At 41.3% G+C, this 24,885-nt stretch overlaps 2 protein-coding genes across 2 annotated transcripts; one reads left to right on the forward strand and one right to left on the reverse strand.

Annotated features, from left to right (window-relative positions):
• Nucleotides 1–87: 87 nt before the first annotated feature.
• paxx (PAXX non-homologous end joining factor) lies at nt 88–5,095 on the forward strand. Its single transcript, XM_080466954.1, has 8 exons — nt 88–372; nt 2,552–2,774; nt 3,415–3,475; nt 3,550–3,599; nt 3,694–3,872; nt 4,300–4,350; nt 4,648–4,744; nt 4,859–5,095. Exons 2-8 carry the CDS (start codon nt 2,680–2,682, stop codon nt 4,905–4,907), a joined length of 582 nt encoding a protein of 193 aa, XP_080323080.1. The 5' UTR covers nt 88–372; nt 2,552–2,679; the 3' UTR covers nt 4,908–5,095.
• A 278-nt stretch (nt 5,096–5,373) lies between these two features.
• LOC308111860 (phosphatidylinositol 4-phosphate 5-kinase-like protein 1) lies at nt 5,374–13,872 on the reverse strand. Its single transcript, XM_080466946.1, has 10 exons — nt 13,766–13,872; nt 11,611–11,799; nt 11,482–11,532; nt 10,323–10,477; nt 9,256–9,380; nt 8,697–8,731; nt 8,483–8,538; nt 8,299–8,411; nt 7,856–8,018; nt 5,374–7,090 (listed from the first exon to the last, which is right to left on the reverse strand). The coding sequence occupies exons 2-10, from the start codon at nt 11,797–11,799 to the stop codon at nt 6,718–6,720; spliced, it is 1,260 nt and encodes a 419-aa protein (XP_080323072.1). The 5' UTR covers nt 13,766–13,872; the 3' UTR covers nt 5,374–6,717.
• Nucleotides 13,873–24,885: the final 11,013 nt, after the last annotated feature.

Here is a 24,885-nt window from a genome sequence, read left to right on the forward strand (position 1 = left end):
GACTGGAGGAGGAAGCGGGTCAGTCAAATCAGCTGCGCTGGCCCCGGGCGCCTCCCCGCTGGCCGTCACGCCGCACCTGAACCAGGTGAGCTGATTTAGAGAACGGGACGACACAGGTCACCTGAAGAAACAGGCCGCAGAACGAGCTCCACCTTCACGTTCACTACTATTCCATTGTGATGTGTGATGCACGGTGCGTCCTTGAAACTAAAAATTTTAATAATCTCAATAATATTAATGATAATAAGTCACTATCGTCTGCACATTTTGCAAAGTAAACGAACACCTCACAAGAAAGAAATGCGGAAAAAGCACGACGGGCAAGGCTGTTCAAGAAACAAGATTCAAGATACATGGACAAGGAACTGTAAGGTAATGATTAAACTTAACGCAACACCAGAGCAAGCAAAAGCAATGTCAATAAGAAAAATGAAAGAGTTGGAACAATTTAAATTACATTTCTGCTTGATCTGGTAAAAAAAAAAAAAAATTAAAAAAAAAAAAGTCATGGAAAGAAAATACTAGAAAAATAGAAGATCTTACAGACTTTAATGCTTTTGAATCTTATGATCATAATCCCTATGAGTTACAACAGGACATTGACCCTGATGGATTTCTTTCTGAGAAGCTCAATTTGAACTGGATGTTACCCTGAAGATGCGTCACAGCAACAGAGGGACATATTTCTACCATCCATTTCAACAGCAGGAGCCTCGACGAGAACTTTGATAAAAATCAAAGATCACTTATGACAATTTTAAGTTTGAATTTAGTGTGGTAGCAATTTCAGAGGCTTGACAAGGTAGTGATAAAAGGGACATTGAATTAGAAGACTATGGCTTATTTCATGAAAATAGGGTCAACAGAGTGGAGTTGCCCTTGTTTGTGAAAAAGAAACTAAAATGTAGGATTATTCAAGAAATGACTGTGACTGTTGATGACTTAAGGGAGTGTGTTACTGTTGAACTCCTAAAGGAACAAGCAAAGAATCGATTAATTAGCTGAACTCCTGGTTCATGCATTGATGAGTTTAAGAGGATCATCTCAGAGTTATATTCAAAACAAGATAGTAGGGGTCTTTTGGTATGTGGGGACGTCAATATTGATTTGTTGAAATCATGAAAACAACCGATTTTATCAATAAAATGTTTAGTTTGGGACGATATCCTTTAATATCGAAACCTAGTAGAATAACTAAGGATAGTGCAAATTTAATTGACAGTATTTTTGTTTGTATAATTGAGAGAGTGAGAACACCAGAAGCTGCACTTAGTAATTAGGATTGGAAAGATGTTCATGTTGAAGATACAAATGATTCCTAGAACGCACTCCTGGATATATTTATCTCACTGTATCATCGTCAATGTCCAGTGAGGAAAATTAGTGTAAAGCCTAAAAATAAGCAGAATTAGTGGATAAAATAAGGTCTGGAACAAAGCTTGTAAAAAGGAGCAGTTATACAAAGATTTTATAAAAAACACCGAACCAAGGAGAAAGAACAGAAGTAAAAACAATATGAAAATAGACTGACAACTATTATTAGAGAACAAAAGCGAAATTATTATAGTACATTGCTGGAAAAACATAAAACTAATATTAAAGCCAAGTGGAATGTAATTAAAGAGGCGATTGATCAGAACAACTTTCAGACGTCACCAACATGTATTGCTAAAACGGATAACGTAAGAGTTGAGAATGTACAATGAATTGCAAATGAATTTAACCCAAAAAATTGTTGTCAATGTGGGTTTTAATCTGGCAAAAGAAATACAGTGACCAATCAAGATATAAATATTAATCAAAATTCAATGTTTGTGTTAGAAGTGGTCAGAAAATGTAAGAATGGGAGGTCTACAGATAGTAATAATATTGACATCATTGACATCATTGATCAAACAAGTCATTCATTCTATCATTAAGCCTCTGACTTACATTTGCAATAGATCTTTTATAACAGGAACATTTCCGGAGAAAATGAAGCTGACTAAAGTATTTCAGATTTTTGAGAATGGAAACAAGCAGCTGGTGTCAAACTACAGGCCGGTCTCATTATTAGACCAATTTTCTATAATATTAGAAAAAATGTTTGTTCAATAACTAGATAACTTCCTAGACAAATATAAAATACTTAATGATCGCAATAGGTCGACATCTATATATCTATATATTAGTCAATAATTCAATTTTATATATATATATATATATATATATATATAATTTATTTATTGACTATCACCTGCAATTCAGTGGAGTGTTTCCTAATGATATTCCCTCAGCATGTATATTGTGAATTGTATTGGTCCTAAGACAGAACCCTGGAAGTAGAAGACAGGTAGACTTCCTGCAGACGTCACGCCTGTTGCACTTGTGGTTTGATATCATAATCCAGATTATGGACTTTCAATAATGTGTTATCTGATTTATTATTGTAATTTGTATGAAATAATTCAGTTCTAAATCTTATTTGAAGAATAAATGAAGGGTAAACCTCTGAAGGGTAAAATGTGTTGGGGGTTTTTTTTAACTTGTGTTTTACCTCTCTGACCAATAGGAGGCGATAACGAGCATGTAACCTCGTTTGCTCACCACTGAAACTGGAAGGAGGAGAAGAAATCCTGTATTGTTGTTTTTCCACGTTGTCCGGTTTTTATTGTTTCGCTGTTAAATTACACCTTCAACATGGATGTAAACCAGAGTTTTTACTGCACTGTGCTGGATGAAAGGAGTAAATTCATCTGTTACACGCGACGAAAAGACGGAAGCTTCCGGATCTGGTGAGAAGCGGCTCATCCAGAGTCCGTATAAAATCCGGCGTTTTTTTTCTTTTGATGGTTATTGTTGAGAATTCGTCAGTGTTTGTACTCAAAATAATATCCATTCTGAATTATCAGCTACTTAATAATAATACGGCTCATTACTCTTCCTTATGGTAACAATGGATGGCGCATAAAGTCAGGTTAATGTCGGAGGATGACCGTTTTGCCACAAGTTTGTGCACTTCCGTGTTTTCACGTTTCCACAAAAAAAAAAAAAAAAAGTTATGATATTAGTTACAGACGATCAGCGTTCAGGGAATTTGCTACTTCTGTCACAAGAGAAAATAATAGCACCTTAGCACTTCTAGTGACGACCCGCCAACTGATGTAACTTCACCCAGATAATTGAGCATCTTTTATTAAAATTGAGATTATAAAGAATCTTCCTCCCACTAACTTCCAGATTATAGAGCATCTTCAACCCACTGACATCCAGATGATAGGGCATCTTCTTTCCACTGACATCCAGATGATAGAGCATCTTCCTCCCACAACAGCATTAGAATGACCCATGTATATCACCTGAAGTGGTCTCTCCAGCCTCATGACCATGATAGTAACTTCATGCATTCTCATTTTGATAAACTGCATTTTGCAGTCTGACGGATGCTGCAGATGTTTGGAGCTCGGACTCGAGTGAAGACGCCCTGCAGGACCTTGTGAGTGTTTCCTCTCTTCATGTTGCACTTCTTCTGCTGCTGCCGTCTCCTCCTGACTGCTGCTGTTTGTCCAGAGACGGACGTTCTCGCTGAAGTCCACAGAAGAGTTCATCCCGAGACTGCGGTGAGGGGACAGGCCTGGGGGACACGGCTCGTATTAAACCATGATGATGATGATGATGGAAGCCCCCCTCCCGCTGTGTGTGTCTCCCCCTCAGGTCGTCCTGCAGCAGTGGGAACGTGTCTGTGCTGGTCCAGGACACCAGAGCAGAGCTGGTCCTGGGCTCTGGGTCCGGGGCTCCCAGGCTGGCCCTCAGTAGGCTGGAGGGGTCACGGGCCGCCGGGGAGCTGAAGGAGCTGCTGTTTGAGATGGCCGACAGCCTGAATCGACTCCAAGGTGCTTCAACAGACACACTACTAAAACTATTTAATAGTTCCTATTACTATAACTGTTACGTCTACTACTAGTATAACCATTAATTTTAATGCTTCTACTACTTGTATGACTACTATTACTACTGTAACTAGGACTACATTCCGAATATGGACTGGGAGTCATGACACTTTGGGGGAAACATTGTTTTTATTGTTCATCTACTGAGCATGTGCAGAAGAACTATTACAGCACATAGTGTGCAGTAGCAGTGTTTCAGAAAAATTGTACTTTCCCCCGTTTTCACAGAGATGGAGTCAAAGCTTTTTTAAAAAGTTATGTTTTCAGTGGCCCAGAGCACGGTTGTTTTGGAAACAGACCCCAAAATGCAATGAAAGTTTTTCATTTTCACATGGAAATGTTGTCATGTTTGATTCTGTGTCCCCTGCAGGTGAACCTCCTGCTGTCAGTCCTCTGAAGAACCGGCTGAGAAGACCTACAGGTAACCTGCTAGTTACTCACAACTCATATTCCACAATTACCAGTTCCTGCTTTCAGAAAATTTTGGAGTTACTTCAGAAGTTACCTGCAAAGTCTAATATTTGATGATCCCAGTGTCTTTTACCCCAGGAAAAAACACAACATGAGGGTAAAATAAATGTTTTATTTAAATCTACATTCAACCGATTAAACATCTGTTTTACTTTAAATGAGCATAATGTGAAGATGTATTTTATTTGGAGTCTGAGTTGTGAAGCAGTGGCTGTAGAAGCTGAGAGGTGTCTCACTCCTTCCTCAGACTTTGAGCCTCGACAGCAGAACGGATCTCTGTCTTCATCTCTGCCGGTGAAGAGGCGACGTCCAGGAGCTTCTCTCATCAACCCCGGAGCCAAAAAGTACAAACATCGATCATCGTCCATAATTTCTGTGAGAGTGAAACAAGTGTGTGAGTGCCAAATGTTTGTTTAATCTGCCTCTGTGTGTGTGTTTGTTTGTTTGTGTGCATGCAGGAAGCTGCAGGCGACCGGTGTGGCCTTTGACGATGCAGATGAAGACTGAATCTTCTTTTAACACAGCTTTGTTTGTATTGTATATTAACAATGACATGTTGAAGAATGTCGGCACTTTTCTCATGTTTGGATTTAATTTATTATGGGAATGAAATGAAATCATGTTGTGTATCATAAACTGTGCCATGAATCAAAATGTCTGCTTTTCTGCTTCAATAAAACACTTTGTTTGCATCTAAAATGTCCCTTTTGTCTTATTATTTCGAGATTTATTTTATTTTGGTCAATGTGTGTTTTTCATTGTGTTGGACACCGAATAAACATTTTAATTGGCAATAAAAGGTCAAATTCTGCCTACTATTCCTTTCTAATAGAAGAAAACAAGAACAATCCCAGATTTCTCTTCAGCACTATATCCAGGCTGCCAAAATTCAAGGCTCTATCAGACCTAATATCTATTAACTTTGAGCAGTAATGACTTTGTAAACTTCTTCAACCACTAAATTCTATTTTTTAGAGAGGGTAAATTTTATTCCCAACATGTAAAAACTGAAAAAAGAAAAGAGTAAATAAAGAAAAACATCAAGATAAGTAAAGCAAACTCACACACTCCAGTTTTCATATATGGTGCTGGCTTCACATGTTTAAAAGGCGGTAGAAGAAGTAAATATGATGACATACTCCCCAAAACTGTCCCCCTCAACAATGAAGACTTGAAGTGGTGAGCTGCCTCTGTCGTTGTTGTTGTCAACACCCTTGGGGACTTAAAACGGCGAGACACTGCCCTCAGTGGAGGGATGAAGCGAGCCACTGTAGGCATCCTGGGGTTCTTTTCATTTTGGGATGATGGTTTACATGAGTGACTTATTTTCTTTGAACTCAACCCAGCTTTAACATTCTCCACAACTTAATGAGGAGGGGAGGGGGCAGCAAGACAACATGAAATCAGACATGGACAAAAAACTAGAAACTAAAACCAGAGAAACTTCTAATAAATGAAAATACGAGACAAGATGCAAAACACAACCAATGATACCAGCATCATAACACTTAGATACTTTACTTTTACTTTAAGTCCCCGTAAAAATAAACAAAGAATCTTTTGTGGCGTTTTGAGGATCCATTTATTTGACAACGGTGCACCTTTTCTGAAAAGTTGTTACTGCACATGCGCACTGTGGCCAGAGTACATAGTTCCTCTGCACATGCTCAGTAGATAGACAATAATATTATTTCCTACAGTGTCATGGCTCCCAGTCCATATTCTCCTGGGACTTGGTAGTTTTATTGTTGACAGTCACCATCATAATCCAACTTACTTGTCTGTCCGTACAAATGTCCGTGTTCTCCCATTGTTTATGTTTATGGCGTATTGTTTTCTGCGTGCGTGCGTGCGTGTGTGTGTGTAGTTTCATTAGGAAAACAACCAACAGTGGCAACTTGTGGCCCAAACATGCTGGCTTTGACATTTTCAGCGTTTCTGCCGGTTCATGTAAACAGACATCGTTTGAAGAACGCCGTCGATTCCCATCTCCACCTGGTCACCTTGAGCAAGACACTGAACCCCAAATTGCTCCCAATTGATTGGCAGCGCCTTGCGTGGCAGCAGCCTCCATTGGTGTGTGAATGTGTGTGTGAATGTGATTAACGATGTTAACTGCTCACGCAGTTGAAAAAATTGCCACGTCAGTGACGTCCATTCACCTTTAAAAATGCTGTTGTGTAAAACGGGGCCTGAAACTGACAGTGGATTTGTTTATATTGGGTGCAGTGCTCATGCCTATTCCCTCAAAGATCATTTCGTATTTCTGACTTGTCTTCATTACGTTGATATTTCAGAGGGGTGGGCTGGGCACCGCTCACTGGCTGCGCTCCTCGATCCACCGGCAGAACCGGTGGGAGTACTTGTCTGGGCTGACGGTGGAGAAGGCCCTCCCCGGGAAGCGGAGGCGTTTCCACAGGTTCTCCAGTCTTTTCTTCCACCCGTACACCGTGAAGATGTCTATGATGCCCACGAAGTAGCGGCGCTCCGAGCCGTCAATCACGTGGATGGCGTTTTTGAAGTTGGGCAGCAGTCGTCGATGATGCTCGTGGAACTCCTGCAGCTCCTGGAGGGCAAATCCCTCAGTGGGGGTGTCAGCCGCTGCCCCTGCGTCTGTGGTATCATGGTTCTCTGTGAGTAAAGGGACACTGGTGGGGTCTTCTGTCGGGCTGTCGTCGAAATCTAAAGACCTAGAGACAAACAGTAGAAGAACTTTCATAAAGACTTTAATTAACCTTAAAAAAAGGTTTTTTCACCAGATTTACTGACTGGTGCAGAAGTCAGGTTGGTACACAGCTGTCAGGCCCAATTTGACAACTGATAAAAATTATGGCAAGAACTTATCAGCTACATAAAGAGATTGAATTAAAACTTATCTTTAGACAAATATAAGAGGATCGTGTGCTTTACGTTTAGTATATGTGCACAGCTCCCATCAGGCCAGCAGGTGGCGGACCTACTCCACTCTAGAGAACCTTGATGGCCTCAGGGCCTTTACTGACTGGACCAGTAAATAACAATATAATCCACATCAAAATTTATGGTTCCACTCACTTATATAGCAGTAGCATGCTGTATCTGGCTTGTTAATGTCAGAGGTGCAGGGTGGAAACATGAAACATTAAATTCAACGTATAAATCAATCAAGACAAAAAAAAACAAGTCTAACAGCCTAATGCTATCTGGCTTAGATAATGTAAAGTAGACTATTTGTTATGTTGAAGCTGTCAATCAATCTGCCCTCAGCCAATCACTGGCAAACATACAATGTTGACCACTGTGTTTTGCATTGATTGGTGATAAGAAAAGGGGAGGGGACTGAGCATGGATGCTATCTGCAGTCAAAAGGTCACATTTAGTTTCTGGTCCATCTTTATTGGTGTTACTTTAACTTTGGAGTGTCATTAATGCCAGAAAACCACATAGATTACTATCGATCTAATCAAAAAACGTACTTTGTGGTGCGAATGACGAGATTGGCCAAGGAACGCTTGCCGTCCTGCTCGTCTCGGTGCAGAGGCTGATGGGCCAGAAGGAGGCTGTAATCCAGAACATTGAGATCTCTCAAGAAGGCGGCGTCGGCCTTCACCTGACTGGTGAACCAGGATTTCTCTCGTCCTGCAACATACAACATCAGGCTGTTACGTCCTGTGGCTCAGGACTCAGTCAAGTCCGGATATCAGTGGAGTATCTATAAAGTCAAATCATGTATCAGCAGAATCCAGTAAAGTCTCAGGAAAATATCAACTGTGCCTCGTAAAGTATCGGGAGAGTCCAGTAAAGTACAGGTAATGTCCAATAAAGTACCATTGGTGTCCAGTAAAGTAGTCGGTAGATATTGAACACTAACAGTGGTGTATCAGCAGTACATTCTGGGTGCGCTCAGGTCATGACTGACCCAGCACGATGTTCTGCCCTTCAAAGTTGTTGTCCTTCAGCACTTTGATGATCTGCTTCCCGCCCGTGTCGGGGTTCGTCCAGCGGCCCACCTCACAGCCTTTCATGTCGTACCTATGCGGGAAAACAACCCACACGTGGTGAAGCTTTCACACCAGCAGACAGGAGGAGAGCGGACGCAGTACCTGATGTTAATCCGCTCGTCGGGGAAGAACACACTCTGCATCACAATGAAGTAGGTCTACAGGACAAAACACACAGAAGACAAGGGGCTGTGTGTACGGGGGTTAAAGAGAAGACAACAATCTGTGAAGACAATAATCTGTTTGTACAATGAAGACAATAATCTTTATGTACAGAGGTTACAGCGAAGACGATAAACTGCTATTGGTCATTCACCTTCATCTCATTGGGAATAACAATCCTGTGGACACCTGGAAAGACCAAAGAAGACAGACATGATACTCATTACCATGCTTGGCAGCTTCTTATCACACAGTTAACTAATCTAACATCCAAATTATAGAGCAACTTCCTCTCAATAAATAATATAATATGAACATAATTTCAAGTACTCCTATCATGTGACTACATGTATGAATCCAGACAGATAGATTGATGGATGGATCTTCTTATCATAACATTCATACATGGTGTGATACAATGACGCTTTTAAAGCCTAAATTTCAAGAAAGTGACTTTCTAGGAACTTAACCATTAAATGCTTCATTCTCACTCTGGTGTTTCTTCGCTGCAGATCTTTGCCGTCTTGATTTTGAATTGACGCATTGAATCTGTGCTTGAGAGGGGATCTTGTGTCATTTAAAAAAAAATAATGTCATTGATTTCCTTACGGTGTCTCCGACCAGCATGAAACGAATGAACCTGATAATGTGAAGGTTCTTAATCCCTCGTAAAACACGTGCCGATTACACAAAGCAGAATAGTCCGATCTTACCGAGGAACCTGACCATCAGGGAGTGAGGATACTTCTCCAGGTGCTCCATGTACTTCTGCAGGTTGGACAAGAGGAACCGGATCTCACGTTTACTCTGCGTCTTCAAGAAGAACCTCTTATCATTCCTGAAGAAAAACACATTTGTTTTCCCAAATTCTTCAAACAATAAATAAATAAATAAATAAATAAATAAATAAATAAATAAATAAATAAAGCTATTATGAATATGAAAGCTGATGACTAAATTTGTTTGTTAAAATTATAAAATAAAAATAAAATACATTATACATTTAACACAATCCAATGATTGTTTTAGCTTAAATGCACAAATAAAATAATAAAATAGAAAGATAATACATAAAACAAAATTACAATTAAAGCTCAATAGCATTATAGATTGAACATTGACTACATAACTATGGAAATAATGAATTAATTGAATGTAAATACATAAGAAATTTACTGAAATATTATTGTTAATGTTGTTATTATTATTAATATTGAAAATAAGATTATTTAAATGTCTTTATTATTTTGAAATATTTATTTATTTCTTCATCCATACATACATATTCAATAATAATAATAATAATAATAATAATAATAATAATAATAATAATAATAATAATAATAATAATAATAATAATAATAATAATAATAATAATAAATTCTTGTGGGCAATTTTTTTTAAATAGGCAGTTGCAAAATAATCATTCATTCATTTTCTTCCGCTTGTCCGTTTCCGGGTCGCGGGGGTGACAGTCTGAGCACCGTCACCCAGATCACATTGCACCATAATCAGATTAAATAAATTCAGATATAAAAAGTTTAACTGATTACTGTTGTGAAAATTAGCTTCCATCCATGTTGAGCAGATGTGAATGGACTTTAAAAATATATATAAAAAAATGAATAAAAAAATGAAAGCCTTCAATAAACTTCAGTTGCCTTGTGCAGTTCCATCAGGTTTCCATCCAGAGTGTGTTTTTGACCTTCAGAGTGATTTGGTGTTCGGTGGTCTCAGTATGTCCGTACTGATAAACAGGCGAAACTCATCTCACACTCACGTGACAAAGAAGTCGGCCCTGCTCTTGGAGTTGCTGACGAACTGCAGGTAGCATCCTCCTGAGCACAGCGAGTTCATGTACTCCTCCTCTGTGATGTCCAGTGAACGCCTCACTCTGGCAAACACTGGGGCTGCGAACGTCTGCATGACGAACCCCTGAAACGCCCAGAAAACGAGCCGCACGGAACATTAAAGGAACATATTTTGCTCTTCTTCCTCATCAAATGGCACCTACATTTGAACCAGAACCACAAAGGATGACTGTTAGCAGGATCACTTTGACAAGTGTCGACGTTGTTCTTCTGTCTTCTTGACATTTCTGATGAAGACGGAGGAACACCATCAAAACATGTCAAAGGTGTGTTCTGAAACCCTACCAGTCTGAAAAGAAGAAAGGAAAGCTCTTATGAACTTACTAAAGGCACGATGAAGTTAACTGAATCAGTACAGTTACTTGTGGTTTGCACGTGGAGATACTGAGGAGTGGCAATTAATGCCGATTGCTCCGACTTTGCCGTATCCCTCCTCTGCTGTAAGCTGAAATATCAGGCTGTGCTGACACATGAGCACTGGGCTTCCTGCAGCTGTCTACGCCTGCGAGACGTGGAAACGCTCGGCCAAGACTGGTAAGCATCGAAATCCTTTCCACCAGAGGTGCCAGCGAAAAACCCTAAAGGATACCTGGGGTGAATGGGTAGGGAACAAATAGACCCTACGAAGATCAAGGTGTTGCACAATACAAGAGATCGTCACGGAGTTCACGAAGTCAGGAGGGTAGGCGGAAAATAGGATGAACGTGGCTGACCTGGCGAATGTCAAGAATCGTGGGAGACCCAAAACCAGAAACGAGAATCCAGAGAAGCAGAGAACACAAGGATAAGACGATCTGATACAGGTAGCAGAGGGAGAATCCGTCGACGTCACCTTGCACAGAAGTCATTGAGTTGCCGCATTGGTGGAGATTTGTCGACTTGTGTTTCCGACGGAACAAGCCAGACTAAGACTGAACTGATCGGCTCCGACACTACACAAATCCCCATCGTTTTCTTCTTAGGCAGCTCATAAAACACTGGCTTTGTTAACTTTTGTCAAAGTTTAAGAGCCAGGAAGCAAGCTGAACTACACCTGTCGCTTAAATACGACAGGAAGTGAGATCTCACCTCGTGGCTTTGAGTGTCTTCTGCCTTGAAGTGCTCAGCCGTGAGTGTGTCCTGCAGAAACAGCGGGAGTTTGTCAGCGTCTGCGAGGCGATCATGGATTCCAGGCTGCAACGTCAGAAGCGTCCTCACCTGCTGCGGAGCGTCCAGCGTCACCTGGATGGACGCCTGCATGCCCTCCTTAATCATCGAGGTCAGGGAGAAGAACTCGTGCTCCTGGTCGATCTCGAACACCCCCAACATCCTCCACCGCTGCCTCAGCTGCCACCAGCGCCTCCGCCTGGCAGTTCTGGGACCGCGGGGCGTCTTCTCTGGGGCCATCTGCAAAACAATTATTCTACAAATTAGCTTGTTTCTTCTCTTTCTATATGTCTTCCTGTCTTCATGCTATCTGTTCATAACAAATCCAACTTTTACGTTGTTGTATACAAGAAGATTTAAAAATAAATGTAAAAGACCCTCGCAGTTTGAACCTGATGTAACTTTCGCTGCAGTATTCAGGCTCCCATTTACACAACAACCGGACTGTTATCTATAAATCTAACAAGTCCCAGGAGAATATGGAGTGGGTTCTGCTGTTTCCATCGAGACAGAGTCATAGCGTTTTCAAAAAGTTCAGTTTTGACCAGTTTCCACAGGGACCAATTTTGAGAGTTTTCAAAAAGTTGCATTGTACGCTGTTTCCATAGAGACTCCATAGAGTTGGAGCGACTTTAAAAAGTTGCATGATGACCCGTTTCCACAGAGATGGAGACGAGGGATTTTCAAAAAGTTTCACTTTCTGCCATTTCCATGGACACCGAGTCGGAGAGTTTTCAAAAAGTTGTGTTTTCTCCAGTTTTATTAGCGATGGAGACAAATCATTTCTTAAAAGTTGCATTTTCCCCTCTGTTTTCATGGAGACCAACTTGGAGCATTTTCAAAAAGTGTTTTGACCCATTTCCACAGAGACCTTGTTGGAGAGTTTTTAAGAAGTTGCATTTTCCACTGTTTCCATTGAGACAGAGTTGGAGTGTTTTCAAAAAGTTGCATGTTGACCCATTTCCACAGAGACGGAATCAAAGCAGTTTCAAAAAGTTGCGCTTTCCGCCGTTTCCATGGAAACCAAGTTGGAGAGTTTTTAAAACAGAAGGGTTTTCCCTTGTTGTAACAGAGATGGAGACAGACCGTTTTTGAAAAGTGGCATTTTGCCCATTTCCATGAAGACCGAGGTGGAGCGAGTTTTCCAAATGTTCCACTTTTGGAACTCTTTTCCAAAAGTACTGTTTTCAGTGACTCCGACCACCATTGTCGTGTAAACGCCCACCCAAAAAGCCATGAAAGTTTTTTTTATTACCATGTAAATTGGGCCTTCATCTTGATTTCATCATCACTTTTTTTTTTTCTTAAATTTTTTTTCTCAGTTTTAATTCAGTTTCAGTCCGCTTTGTTGTTAGGGTTAGTTTCTATTTTTGAGCCCATCATAATTCACATATTTTCTCCTTTTTGTAAAGATATGTGTTGGATGATATGTTCAGGTACATTAGGTTTATTTCCAACCGAGATAATTGTATGAGTCACTCCAACTGCAGAGCACGTGTTTATGTCAATAAAGCCACACGAGAGAAAAATATGATTTAAAGCGACTTAATGAGTTAGTTCACGAACAAGGTGCCAATGAAAAGATTGTGTCTGTGTGACTTTGTTGTTGAAACGTAAAAGTGGATTTTGAATCACAGTTGTATATTCTTTAGCTCTTCAAGTAACAAGAAGAACTTCAAATAACATCAGACACAATATAATATTAATGAGCTTAGTCTTTTTTTGTTGGACTCTGTTGGTAGAGTGGCCCTCTCGTAACCAGAAGGTTTCAATTCCCCATTTCTCCCTGCCCACATGTCGAAGTGTCCTTGAGCAAGCCACTAAACCCCAAACTGCTCCCGAATGGATGGACTGAGCGCCTTCCATGGCAGCCGCCTCCATTGGAATCTGTGCGTGAATGGGTGAATGTGAATGAATATCGCTTTGAGGACTGCTCAAGCAGTAGAAAAGTGCCATGTAAGTGAAATCCATTTGCCATTTTTGTGAACTAAAACTTGAGGGATTTTATCCAAATGCATTCAAACTAAGCATAATTTAAAGAGAGAGGGAGAAAGTCCTGGGTCCGGACTTGAACCAGGGTCCTCCTGCTGAGAGGAAACAGTGTTAACCCCTCTCCTCACAGTGTCGCTGAGGAGGTAGCTGCACACAGAAACAGAAGAGGCTGAGGCTTCCTGTTGGACTACAGACATGTTGAGGTGGATCTTACCTGGAGTTCCTCACTGCTCGGACAGAAAACCGTCAAACTGTGTGTTCACACAGCGTCTGAAAGCACAAACCACTACCGCATACCAGACAGGCTACTTGGGGTGTGTCCCAGCCAGAGTGTGTGTGTGTGTGTGTGTGTGTCTGTGTGTGTGTGTGTGTGAGTAGGTGTGGCAACGGTGTATCCTCTGTCTCCAGACTGAGGTGTGTGAAGTGTGTGTAGCGCCTGTGACGGTTGTCCGAGAGCTGGAGGAAGCAGGCAGCGAGCCGGTGTTTATATTGTTTGTTTATTTTTAAAGTGCTCCACAGAGGTTACGGAAAGAACTCCGGCAATCCTGCATGAAGAAAGAATGATAATTGGAGAGTGAATAATAACTGAAGGAAAATACTCAAAACGTTCTAACGCCTTGTTTCCACTGCTCAGTGCGGTACCCAGCAAAGCGTACCCAGACCCAACTCCGTTGCGTGGTTCCACCACAGAGAGTACACCTAAAATGTAGGCGGGGTTATGAACGGTGCAGGTATATGATGTCATTCCGTGACAGTAAACGCTGCACCGCGCCGGAATCATTTTCCTTCCCATATGAATCTAGATATAAGACTACAGTGAGGGGCATTGACTGGAATAGGTATAGTAGATGTGGTAAGATACTCATTTTTATTGCACTTATCCTGTCATTAAATTCCATTGGGTATGTGGACCACCTATGGATATCCTTCTTTATATTATTGTCTATTTCGTCATAGTTTTCCTGGTAGAGTTTATCTAGAATTTTAGCTTCTTTTTTTTTATATCCAAGTATATTATTGACTCCCCAGTTTATTCAACATCCCTCGATATGTTGGTTTGGCCCGCACTCCAACAGACTTTTATGTATGTTTATTTTATAGCCAGAGTATTTTGTCCGAATAATTCTAGGGTTGGCATTGATGACGTGAGAGTCGTTCTCTGGGTCTGACAGGTTCATTACGATATAGAGCTATATATGATCAGAGCTGCTGGTGAGTTAGTTTTATGTATCTGGTGTGCGACATGTAATGTTCGTTTCCTGTTGTATTTTCTGTGACGAACAAACCCTGTTTGGTCTTCGTCCATCAGTTCTGAGGTTGCTCTCTGTAATCTATTTGAAATAATTAATGTGTATATCTTGTAGTCTATATTTAGAATAGATATTGGTCTATAGTTTTGGCATATTTCTTTGTCTTTTTGCGATTTGTTAAGTACTGTAATTATTGCTTCTTTCCAGGAGGGGGTTGTAGTTCAATTTCCAACCAAAAGTAGTTTGGAGTATTGGAGTCAGTTCTTGTCCTAATTTCTTTGTACCATTCCAGTGGAAAACCATCACTGCCTGGTGCTTTATTTGTTTTTAATTTTCATCTTGCTTTGTCAGCTTGTTTAATATCAAATGATTGATACTTTATCGACGTGTGAAGAAATTTTAATGAAATAAATAGAATTAGCAGTGAAACCTAGCCGCCTGTTTAATTAGTATGAGTGACAAAAAAGCAAGGCGGTAAGTGTGGATTAAAAAAAACAAAAAATACCCAAACCAGATCAAGCTCACTCAAGCGTTTATTTTAAAGAAATAGAAGCGTCCCGGTCGACTGCAGGTCCGCTGGGATTCGATGGAATCTGCTTACGTCACATTAATCCCGCTGAGCCGCTGAAGTCTCCTGACTGCAGAGTCTCCTGAAACGCCCATCACATTTAAAGAAGCATTGAAGATTGCGGAAATGAGAACAGAACAACACATCAGACAATTATAGACAGGAGTTCCCACTAAAAGTTTTGGTTTAAAAAAACAGAAATTACAAAAATGCTCAGCAAGCTGTTGAAATTCAGTTAAATTCATTGTTCAGTATTTCAAACATTGTCCCTGAAATACATTGTGTGTGCTCAAAGAATTTAATCTTCATTTCCCACAACTAAATCAGATTTTAAAGTCTGCTGAAGTTTGAGGCATTTTTTTTTGAACTGCAGTACCCTGGAGGTTAGCACTTAGCATTTAGCCTCCCTGCACCGTTTATCCAGACTCTAAAAATTCCAGTCATTTTCTTTAAAACTTGAATAAGTGAAGCAGCTTGTTGAGCTCATTGCGGTGATGAACCTGCGCGTTATCTTGAGGATTTAAATGTCTAAATGATGCCACACTGGCCAGCATCTTTGGCACTGAGATGCTTTGGAGGCGTCCTGATCTCCTGGTACCTGGTTTCAGGGCTGGAGGTGTTCGGTTTCTGCCCTTGGCTGCTCTCCTCTGCAGAGCCGTCCGGTGTGGGCACGGGCCCTCCGGGGTGGGACCCCTCCAGGAACTGGAGCAGCGTCTGCAGGTTCCTCCGAGCTTCCTCCAGGTTCTGGAAGTCCTGCAATGGACGCGGCGGAGCTCAGTAAACGACCCCGAACAGTTAAGACCACAAAGTTACAGTATTATTTTGATGACATTCACGCCCACAAAGAAGTAGGTGAGTTTCTTATCAACATATAAATGTCTGCTTTCGGGGTACAATTAGTCAATTAACCAGAGGGATGCGCTATTCTTACCCATCAAGCCTTTTTATGTATTGCTTTTGACAAGAAATATGAAGACAAATTTATCATAAAGAAAAAAATATTATACAAAATTGTTTATTGGAGGAAAATTTTATTTATATACAATTCTTACAAATTAAAAGCTACAATATAACCTCCGTCCCCCGGCTAGCTCAGTTGGTAGAGCATGAGACTCACAATCTCAGGGTAGTGGGTTCGTGTCCCACGCCGGGCGCCACCTTCCCGTGGGCTCACCACCTGCAGGAAGGTTCTTAAATGGTGCATTGTGATCTGGGTGACAGCTCAGATTGTCACCCCCGCGACCCGGAAACGGATAAGCGGAAGAAAATGAATGAATATAACCTCCAGTGGAAATCAGACTACAAACTGAAAAAAACTAAACAAAGCAGCTGATGCCAACAACCAAGAGGGAAACCAACATCCCCTACATTAGTATGGGTCAACTCCTCCAGCAATGGTAGTTGGGGTGACCTGATCAGCTGATTACTGTGTATTAATGAGACCTTGGATGGGTGACACGGCTGTTCCTGGGCACTGATCTACATGTGTATAAATGACAGCAGAGAAACCTTGACGCGTGTGTTTACCTTCACGGTGGCTCTGAGAACATCAGCAGCCTTCTGCATGGTTTTCTTCAGCTCTTTGATCGAGTCCTTCTCTTTCTGCAGCTTCACATCCAGCTGCTGCGACTCGAACGCTTCCTGGTGAAGCTGCTCGGACAGGGAGGCCTGCTGCTGTCTGGAAACACATCACACACACACACACTGAAGAACTGCTGAAGGGACGGGGGATGCCGCTTTGGCCAAAACGACGAGTAGCAAGCAGCTATTTACTCAAACTCTATACTCCAGTCATTGATTAGTTAGTAACTGATTGTTATGGAATCTGCGGCTTAGTTACAGTTACTAAAGTCTCAGTGGGTTCAGTATGGAGGGATTACATGGAGGGATTATTGGTGAAAATGGTTTGAACACTTGTCAAAGTGGAATTTGTAGTTGTGTACCTGTAAAAATGTATTCTCTCTACAAATACAAAACCACACTTACACATTCACCAATTCTTAATTTCAGCTGCACAAATCCTGTTTTACAAGTCACAGATTAAAAAAAACTGACACGCTCATATTTTTAGCATTACCTAATAACTGAGCCCACTGCTGGCATCAGCATTAAATAATAGCCGATGCTGATGTCCCTACACTCACTGAAACGTGTTAATTTTCAGTAGCCTGCTCCGTATCACTGATGTCGTAATTTCTCCGAATATGAATCTGAGAATTCGAGGTTTCTACCTGAGCGCTTCCTCAGTGGCGAGCGCTCGCCGCAGATGCATCCTGCCGTCCGTAAGCTTTGACTCCTGCGCCGCACACTTCATTGCCATCTGCTTCAACTCCTGAAAAGTAGAATTATGATGATTTTTATGACGGTCACAGACTTTTTCTTCTTTAATGACCAAACAGCCGATTTGAAAATCTGCTTGTCAGATATCAGTTGGAGACGTGACTGAGCTGACGGAAGCAAGACGCCTATATAAATAAAGTTTATCTCCCCAAGGAAGAAAATAAGCAGGATGATAGAGAAATGGAGGCAACGTTCCCCAGGTGGAGGAGTTTAAATGTCTTTACATGGCGAGAATATCAAGGGAAAACGGAACATTTTCATTGAGCTTTGGGAGTCAATTTACACAACAATGTTGGTCAAAGCAACTGATCAGAGCTCCCAGAGTGGAAGTTTGTATTTTTTTCTTTTATCTTTCTGTTCTTTTGTTTCCCCAAATTCTTTTTATTATAGCAAATGGACTGGAAACAGACTTAAACAAGACTTTTACATAAACAGGTGATTAAACATAAAGCATATTATTGCAGGAACTTGAGAAAATCCTTCTCCCCCCCCCAATCCCAAAATTCCAGGTCCATGTCACTGATACAGTACAGGTACAAAAAAAACCATATTTGTAGAGATCCTGGAAATAAAGTGGAACTTTTGAATACACGCAGGCGCCGTCTCTGCCGCGGCGGGTGGTCATCGTAGTCTGACAGCAATAGTGGCTCATTTTTCGCCATCCGAACCGCATGCTGCTGGTGCTGATGCTCAGACAGACAGACAGACAGACAGACAGACAGACAGACAGACAGACAGAGCAGATTTCAGTCTTGGTACCATGTTGAGTTGGGAGATGTTTCCACTTAATTCAGCCTGAAACGTCCTCTCCTTGGCTATCTTTTTCTGAAGCTTGTTCTTTCTGTCCTTCAGTGACTCTCTCTCCACCATGATGTGTGACATCTGCTCAATCACAGACTGCATCTCCTCCGCCTCCTGCCTGTCCTGAGACCTCTCCCTCTGCTTTCTGGCCTCCATCTCCCTGTTATTGGTGTCGAGGGTCTCCTGATGCTTCCTGTTAGAAGGACGGCGGGAGTGAATTATCGGGAGTGAGGGTCAGTGTGACTTTGTGTCCTGTTTTACTTTATCTTCGAGTCCATATCCAATTTTAGGCTCTCCACCGCAGCGTTGTGTCTTTCTGCCTCAAGTTTCAGCTTCTCCTCCATCGACTCCGGCTGCTCCTTTATCTGCTTCTTCACCTGCAGTATCTCGTCCTTCTGCTGTGCCAACTTCTCCGCTGTGGGAGGAAACGAAGACAGAGCGAGCTGTGGAACACATCACTGCTTCTTCTACATCCAGTCAGAGTCATAGGGATTTTCTATATGTAGCCGTGAAGCGAGCTTCAGACAGTGTGCTCCTCTGTGATCCTCCTCCCATTTCCTTCACACCTAATTAATCAATAAAATTTAATTTAATTTAATTTAATTTAATTTAATTTAATTTAATTTAATTTAATTTAATAAAATTAAATTAAATTAAATTGAATTAAATAAAATTAAATAAAATTAAATTTAATTAATGAAATACCCCTGGGGACAGGTGTTTAATACCTCTTATGCACTACTTTTTTAAAGGAGTGACTGTTACTCGTGGAATCTGTATAATAAATGGTTGGTGTTTCTCACCATTTGAGTGTATTTGTGCCGCCCCTTCCTGAATCTCCTCCCTCTTCTTGCTCAGCTGCAGTTTCATAGCCTCGTCCTTCTCCTCTCTGTCCAGCTGGTCTTGCTCCAGCAGCCGTAGCAGCTCCTGCTCCTCCGCCTCTTCAGCACGTTTGCAGTGAAGCAGGTACTCTACTATGTCCTTCCTGTCCTCCTCCAGCGTCTCGTTCCGACAAGACAGCTTCTGCTTCTCTTTCTTAAGCTCCTCATATCTCAGCTGAGATCTGCAGGACCGGGAGAGAACAGGAGTGATACACACCCACCAACACCTCCACTAATATCTCAACTAACACCTCCACCAACAACTACAACATCTTAACCACCTCCATCAACCTCCCCACCAACACCTTCACCAACAGCTCCACTAACATCTAGACCAGGGTTCCCCAACGTCTGTCCCGGAGAGCCTCTACTGCCCTCCATGTTGTAGTTCTATCCTTAGAAGAAGCCATTCGATTTCATTTCCTTTAGAAGAATTCTCAGGGTTTGGGTAGATGCGATACAGTGAGAGAGGCCTTGTGCTGCCCTCATCTGGCAGATAATTGTTCAACCCTAGTGATGATTTTGTGTATAGCATCAGGTGTTGTTTTACTTCAAGTTTAGACCTACTGTGTTGCTGCAGTTAAGTTGTTAGTCATTTCACAGAAGCAGCAGTGTGAGCTACCTGTGTTCGCTGCACTTGTACGTTTGTTTCAGAGAACAGATGTACACTACTTGACCAGTCACCATGATTGGAAGGTTAAAGTTTAAGCTGGGGGAAAGATGCTGTTGATTGTTGGGAAGGGTTGGCCTCTCCCTGGAATACTGGCCCAAATCCAGGACAACTTTGAGGAACTATTAAAGGTTTGACTGTATAATCTCAGGCACACAATCCTAATTATCAGTGGTGTGCAGTCAGGGACACACGTACGTTGATAGTTCGTATTGATAAAGTACTGATGCATAATAGTAGCCTTACATTGGATTCGTTTTGTGTTTTTACTTTAGGACATAATGTGCAGCTGCTGCGCTGGCTGTGTCGGCATAGGCAAAAATCCTTTTTTCGGTGGTGGTGGTGGTGGTGTGTGTGTGTGTGTGTGTGTGTGTGTGTGTGTGTGTGTGTGTGTGTGTGTGTGTGTGTGTGTGTGTGTGTGTGTGTGTGTGTGTGTGTGTGTGTCCCACACACACACCTACCCCCTATATTTTTTTAATATTGATATCTGTTCCTACATGCTATTACTGTTCGTGAAACAGCCAAACGTATTATCGTCTCCAGCAAAACATCTAATAAATTTAGCAAATAATAGTCTTACCGCTTTATGTTTTCTTCTAGATACCGGATCTGTGTCTTATACAGGTCAGTCTCGCTTTTTTCAGCCATGTCCGTTCGTTTTCTTCTGTTTGTTTGAATTCTGAATTAAACGTCTTTTGGGTTTAACGGCAGTTTGCTGCCGACTCGTGGTTGGTTGTTTATGGGGGGTTGTGGCGTCACGCCGCGTCATTAACTTGTTGCCTCCTAATTGATGTAAGAATACGGCACATTTTGGATAGTAATAACAATTTAACAGTAGATTTCAGTATTTTTATGGTTTCAGTTAACTTATCTGTGACAGTCTGACCCTCTCTTGTCTGGGCAAAATCCCTGTACGTCACCTCGTTTAGCTCAGAGTAAATCCAAACCAACTGTGACTGACCCTCGGCTCACTTGTTGGGAGTCGTGGGCACTGGTTTCATATTGGATGTTATTTGGACAATTAATTCTGTGTGTTTGAGACAACTCATCCCTGCAGTTACCTGTAGCTTAAGTTTAGGACCCAGCGGCACTCTTACCTGTGCAGGCAGAATAAAGGGGGTGTCGAGCGGCATTTTTTCCTGGTATGGAAAGTAATGGGAGGAGCTGCCAGCGCGAGCCTTCAGATCGCGCCGCCAGAGCGAGCTGTCAAACAAGAGCAGTGCGCTCAGAGGCAGCGTGATTCGTGAAAGTGGTGCATCTACAAGTCGTGGCGCTTTCAATTAGTGGTGCATCTACAAGTCCAAGACAAGTCCCCTACACTATGAAAGATTCCTTTTTTTTCTAACGCCCTTGGTGCGCGGAATGAGTTTTCACTGTAACGGCCCTTGGGTTTGAAAAAACAAGACGCTGGAGTCTCGACTGATGCTTCTCATTGCCCCTTTTATTTCGCAGTTGAGCAAAGCTGAGCACCGTGAAAACTATAAGACAGGACAAAATACAAGTTATTTAATTAAATATTCTCATACAGTGCAAACAATTCATAAACATACTTTATTTACTCCGTTTATTTATTTAATATTAAGGTTTAATGAATGGTACAATATTAAAGATTGACAGTTATTTGTGTCTGGTTTTACGCAATTGAAATGGTTAAATAAAGTATGTTTATGAATTGTTTGCACTGTATGAGAATATTTAATTAAATAACTTGTATTTTGTACTGTCTTATAGTTTTCACGGTGCTCAGCTTTGCTCAACTGCGAAAAAAAAGGGGCAATGAGAAGCATCAGTCGAGACTCCAGCGTCTTGTTTTTTCAAACCCAAGGGCCGTTACACCAACTAAGATATACATGTGTAAGATAGTATGCATTTGATATCTTAATCATCATCGATGGAAGAAATACAAGAGGAAGAAGTGACGACGATTTCCTGTCCAACTCCAACTCCACACACTGCTGACCTCACCATCATCCAACCTTCTCAGGTGGAGCACCTGACAAGGTAATTATTACCTTTTATTAACGTTTTTTTTCTTTCTTTTTTTTTTTACAAAACTTGAAGTTAAATTCACTGCTTTATGTTAGCCACGACTGAAAGCCAATAGTTCCAGTCACTGTTAGATAGCATAGCATAGCATAGCATAGCATAGCATAGTGTGCTTTGGCTGTGGATTGGGCACAACTTAAGAAGCACAGAAGGCAATTCTAAACTAAACTTCCTTAATTTTGGTACTAAAGGCATTGTAAGCCCTGATGTAAATATGGTAACTTGTAACATTTGTGCAATGACCTGCAATAATGCCTTTGCCTATGCCAGGCACACGCGAACTCAATAGTTGTATGCCTAATCATAAGGCATACAAATATTACACATATTACGGCATATTACACATTTCCTGAAAGCCCATAGCCTTGCCTTCAAGATTACATTACCTTTGGAGCTATAAAATATATGTGGTGGCATCTAGAGCATGTTAAATAAAGTCATATCCTTAATTTTGAGCGTATGTTTGACATTGACCTTGACTTTTAAATAAATAAATGAATTCCTCATGTCAGATAACCCATGAGTTGGCAGTTATGGCAACTGATCTTACAGCTGAGAGAAATTGTGGAGCTTATTTGTGCTTCCACCGTTTCCAAAGGCCAAATAGCAGATTTATTCTGATAAATGAGTATGTGTGCATCAGGATGCAGACTTTTGGAGATCATCCACTTAGGCCTAAGCATCACTACCTAAATCATTATCCGGAACGTATTGGTAACTTTGAGCCACCCATCCATCTGTGGACGTTAAGACTGTCGGAATATTCAGGTTGTGACATGTCTTTGCTAATTCTTCCCCATTCTGTCCCCACATTTTAGGTCCATCTGTGATGAACTAAAGGTCATTATCCTCAAGGCTTTGCCTAGCCTGTCTGAGGATACTCAACAACAGATTATCAACGTGCTTCAAAGCTCAGGTGTGGAATCAGTAGAAGACCTCAAGTATGTGGAGCAGGATGACCTCAAAGACCTGTTGCCTGTTATACAACAAAGAAAACTTCTGGAGGCATTCAAAATGGGTAATTCCTATCAATATTGAGGGTTTTTTTTCTGTCTAATTAGAGCAACAGTATTTCAAACCAGATTTTTTTACACTGAACTTGTTATGAACTGACCACAGAATTATATTGTGATTTGGACTGGCCATATATTTGACAGTCCTCCTAAAAGACCAAAGGCATTTCTGTTATTATCGCTTTAAAAATGTAAATTAGAATAAATTGAATTGTCATGCAAATGTGCAGAGCCTTGTGGTTGTGATACCAATGTCCATGCATATTGGACATTGTCAAGATAGTAATATTAAATATTATATTTTATTTTCATGCTTGTTTCAGAAACTACCAAAGTTACACTCAATCTCAAAATCCTGCCAGCTGACCCAACATGTACGAGTCTGTCATCATCCTCCAGTCCATTGCCTTGTTCCTCTTCATCATCACTGTCCTGCTTGCTAAGCTCTTCACGGGCATCATCACCTTCTACATTGAGCAGGCTAAGCCAGTCAACCAACATACCCAGTAAATGGCACGAAACATTTGCAGTTCCGTGGGACAAAATGCCAGGCGAAGTACGGTCAGCCATTGCCAACAGCAGGAGACCTACTCCTGACCATCGACGTCAAATGATACGAATTCTTTCCGATGAAATAAGGAAATATGAGGCAAACCCCACCCGCAGTACATGTCTCATTATCTGCCGAAACATCGTTAAGCAATATCCCAGTAGTTTTGCAGATATGACGCCGAAGGGTATCATCATTGGAGGTGGTTTTACTTCACTCCTTACTCAAGTGAAAACACGAATTGAGAACGTTAATCGTGCAGGAACAACGAGCCGACACAGATCATCAAGACGGCCTGGACAAGTACTAAAGCCAAGTGATTCTTATGGATGCACACAATTTCAACCGGAACCACCACATGAAGAAACCAGTGAAACACTCGAGCAGAAGCGGCAACATTTGGAGGACATCTACAGGCAGGAAGGTATTGGTGCTGGCGAAAGGGCAGAAGTGATGGACCTGATGAAAACAACATTCTGTCTTCAGCGTCACCAAATCAATCACACCCCAGAACAATCCCTTGAAGATTTAAGGATCCAGTGGCCTTACCTTTTTACCCCAAGGGGTGTCTACTCTCATTTTGAGTTACTTACCGACATCAGTGTGCTGCGTGCCTTGGAACTATCCATTAAAGAATGTGGTCAAGGAATTGAGAAATATTTAAAGACAGAAACAAAGAGCAAAGATGCACAGACCATTGTCTGCCGGGGCGAAGATGGGGACTTAACTATTCGCATCATCCAGCTGTTGATGGCCTACTTTGACGAGAGCACCGACGGACTGATACTCCTCGTGGATGTAAGTTGGTTTTTTTTAGCATTGTTTTTTCACAACTGTACTCTGCTATCACCGTATACGACTTCATTATTATTTTGGATATCATTGTACAGATGTCTGCAACCGCAGCTGATGTTGAGCGTACCCTGACCCTCCCAACAAGTCCACGACTGATACTACGGGGTAAGTGTCGCCGAAGTGAGGCGTGAAGTACAGAACATAAGTTATTTTTTTCTATCTTTCTTTCTGATTTTTGTCTTTACATATCTGTCTCATAAACATTTTGTTGAGGAACACGTATTTGTGCTCTTTCATGGATGTAGTTGTCTCACCTATCTTGCTTTTGCCAGGTTGTGGAAAGTCATTTAACGCAATGTTAACGCCTCTGACACGATGTAAATGCAGTAGAAATGGACAAAGAAATATTGCTTAGAATTT

This window comes from Lipophrys pholis (genome assembly GCF_963383615.2).
Source record: "Lipophrys pholis genome assembly, chromosome: 7".
Taxonomy (NCBI): domain Eukaryota; kingdom Metazoa; phylum Chordata; class Actinopteri; order Blenniiformes; family Blenniidae; genus Lipophrys; species Lipophrys pholis.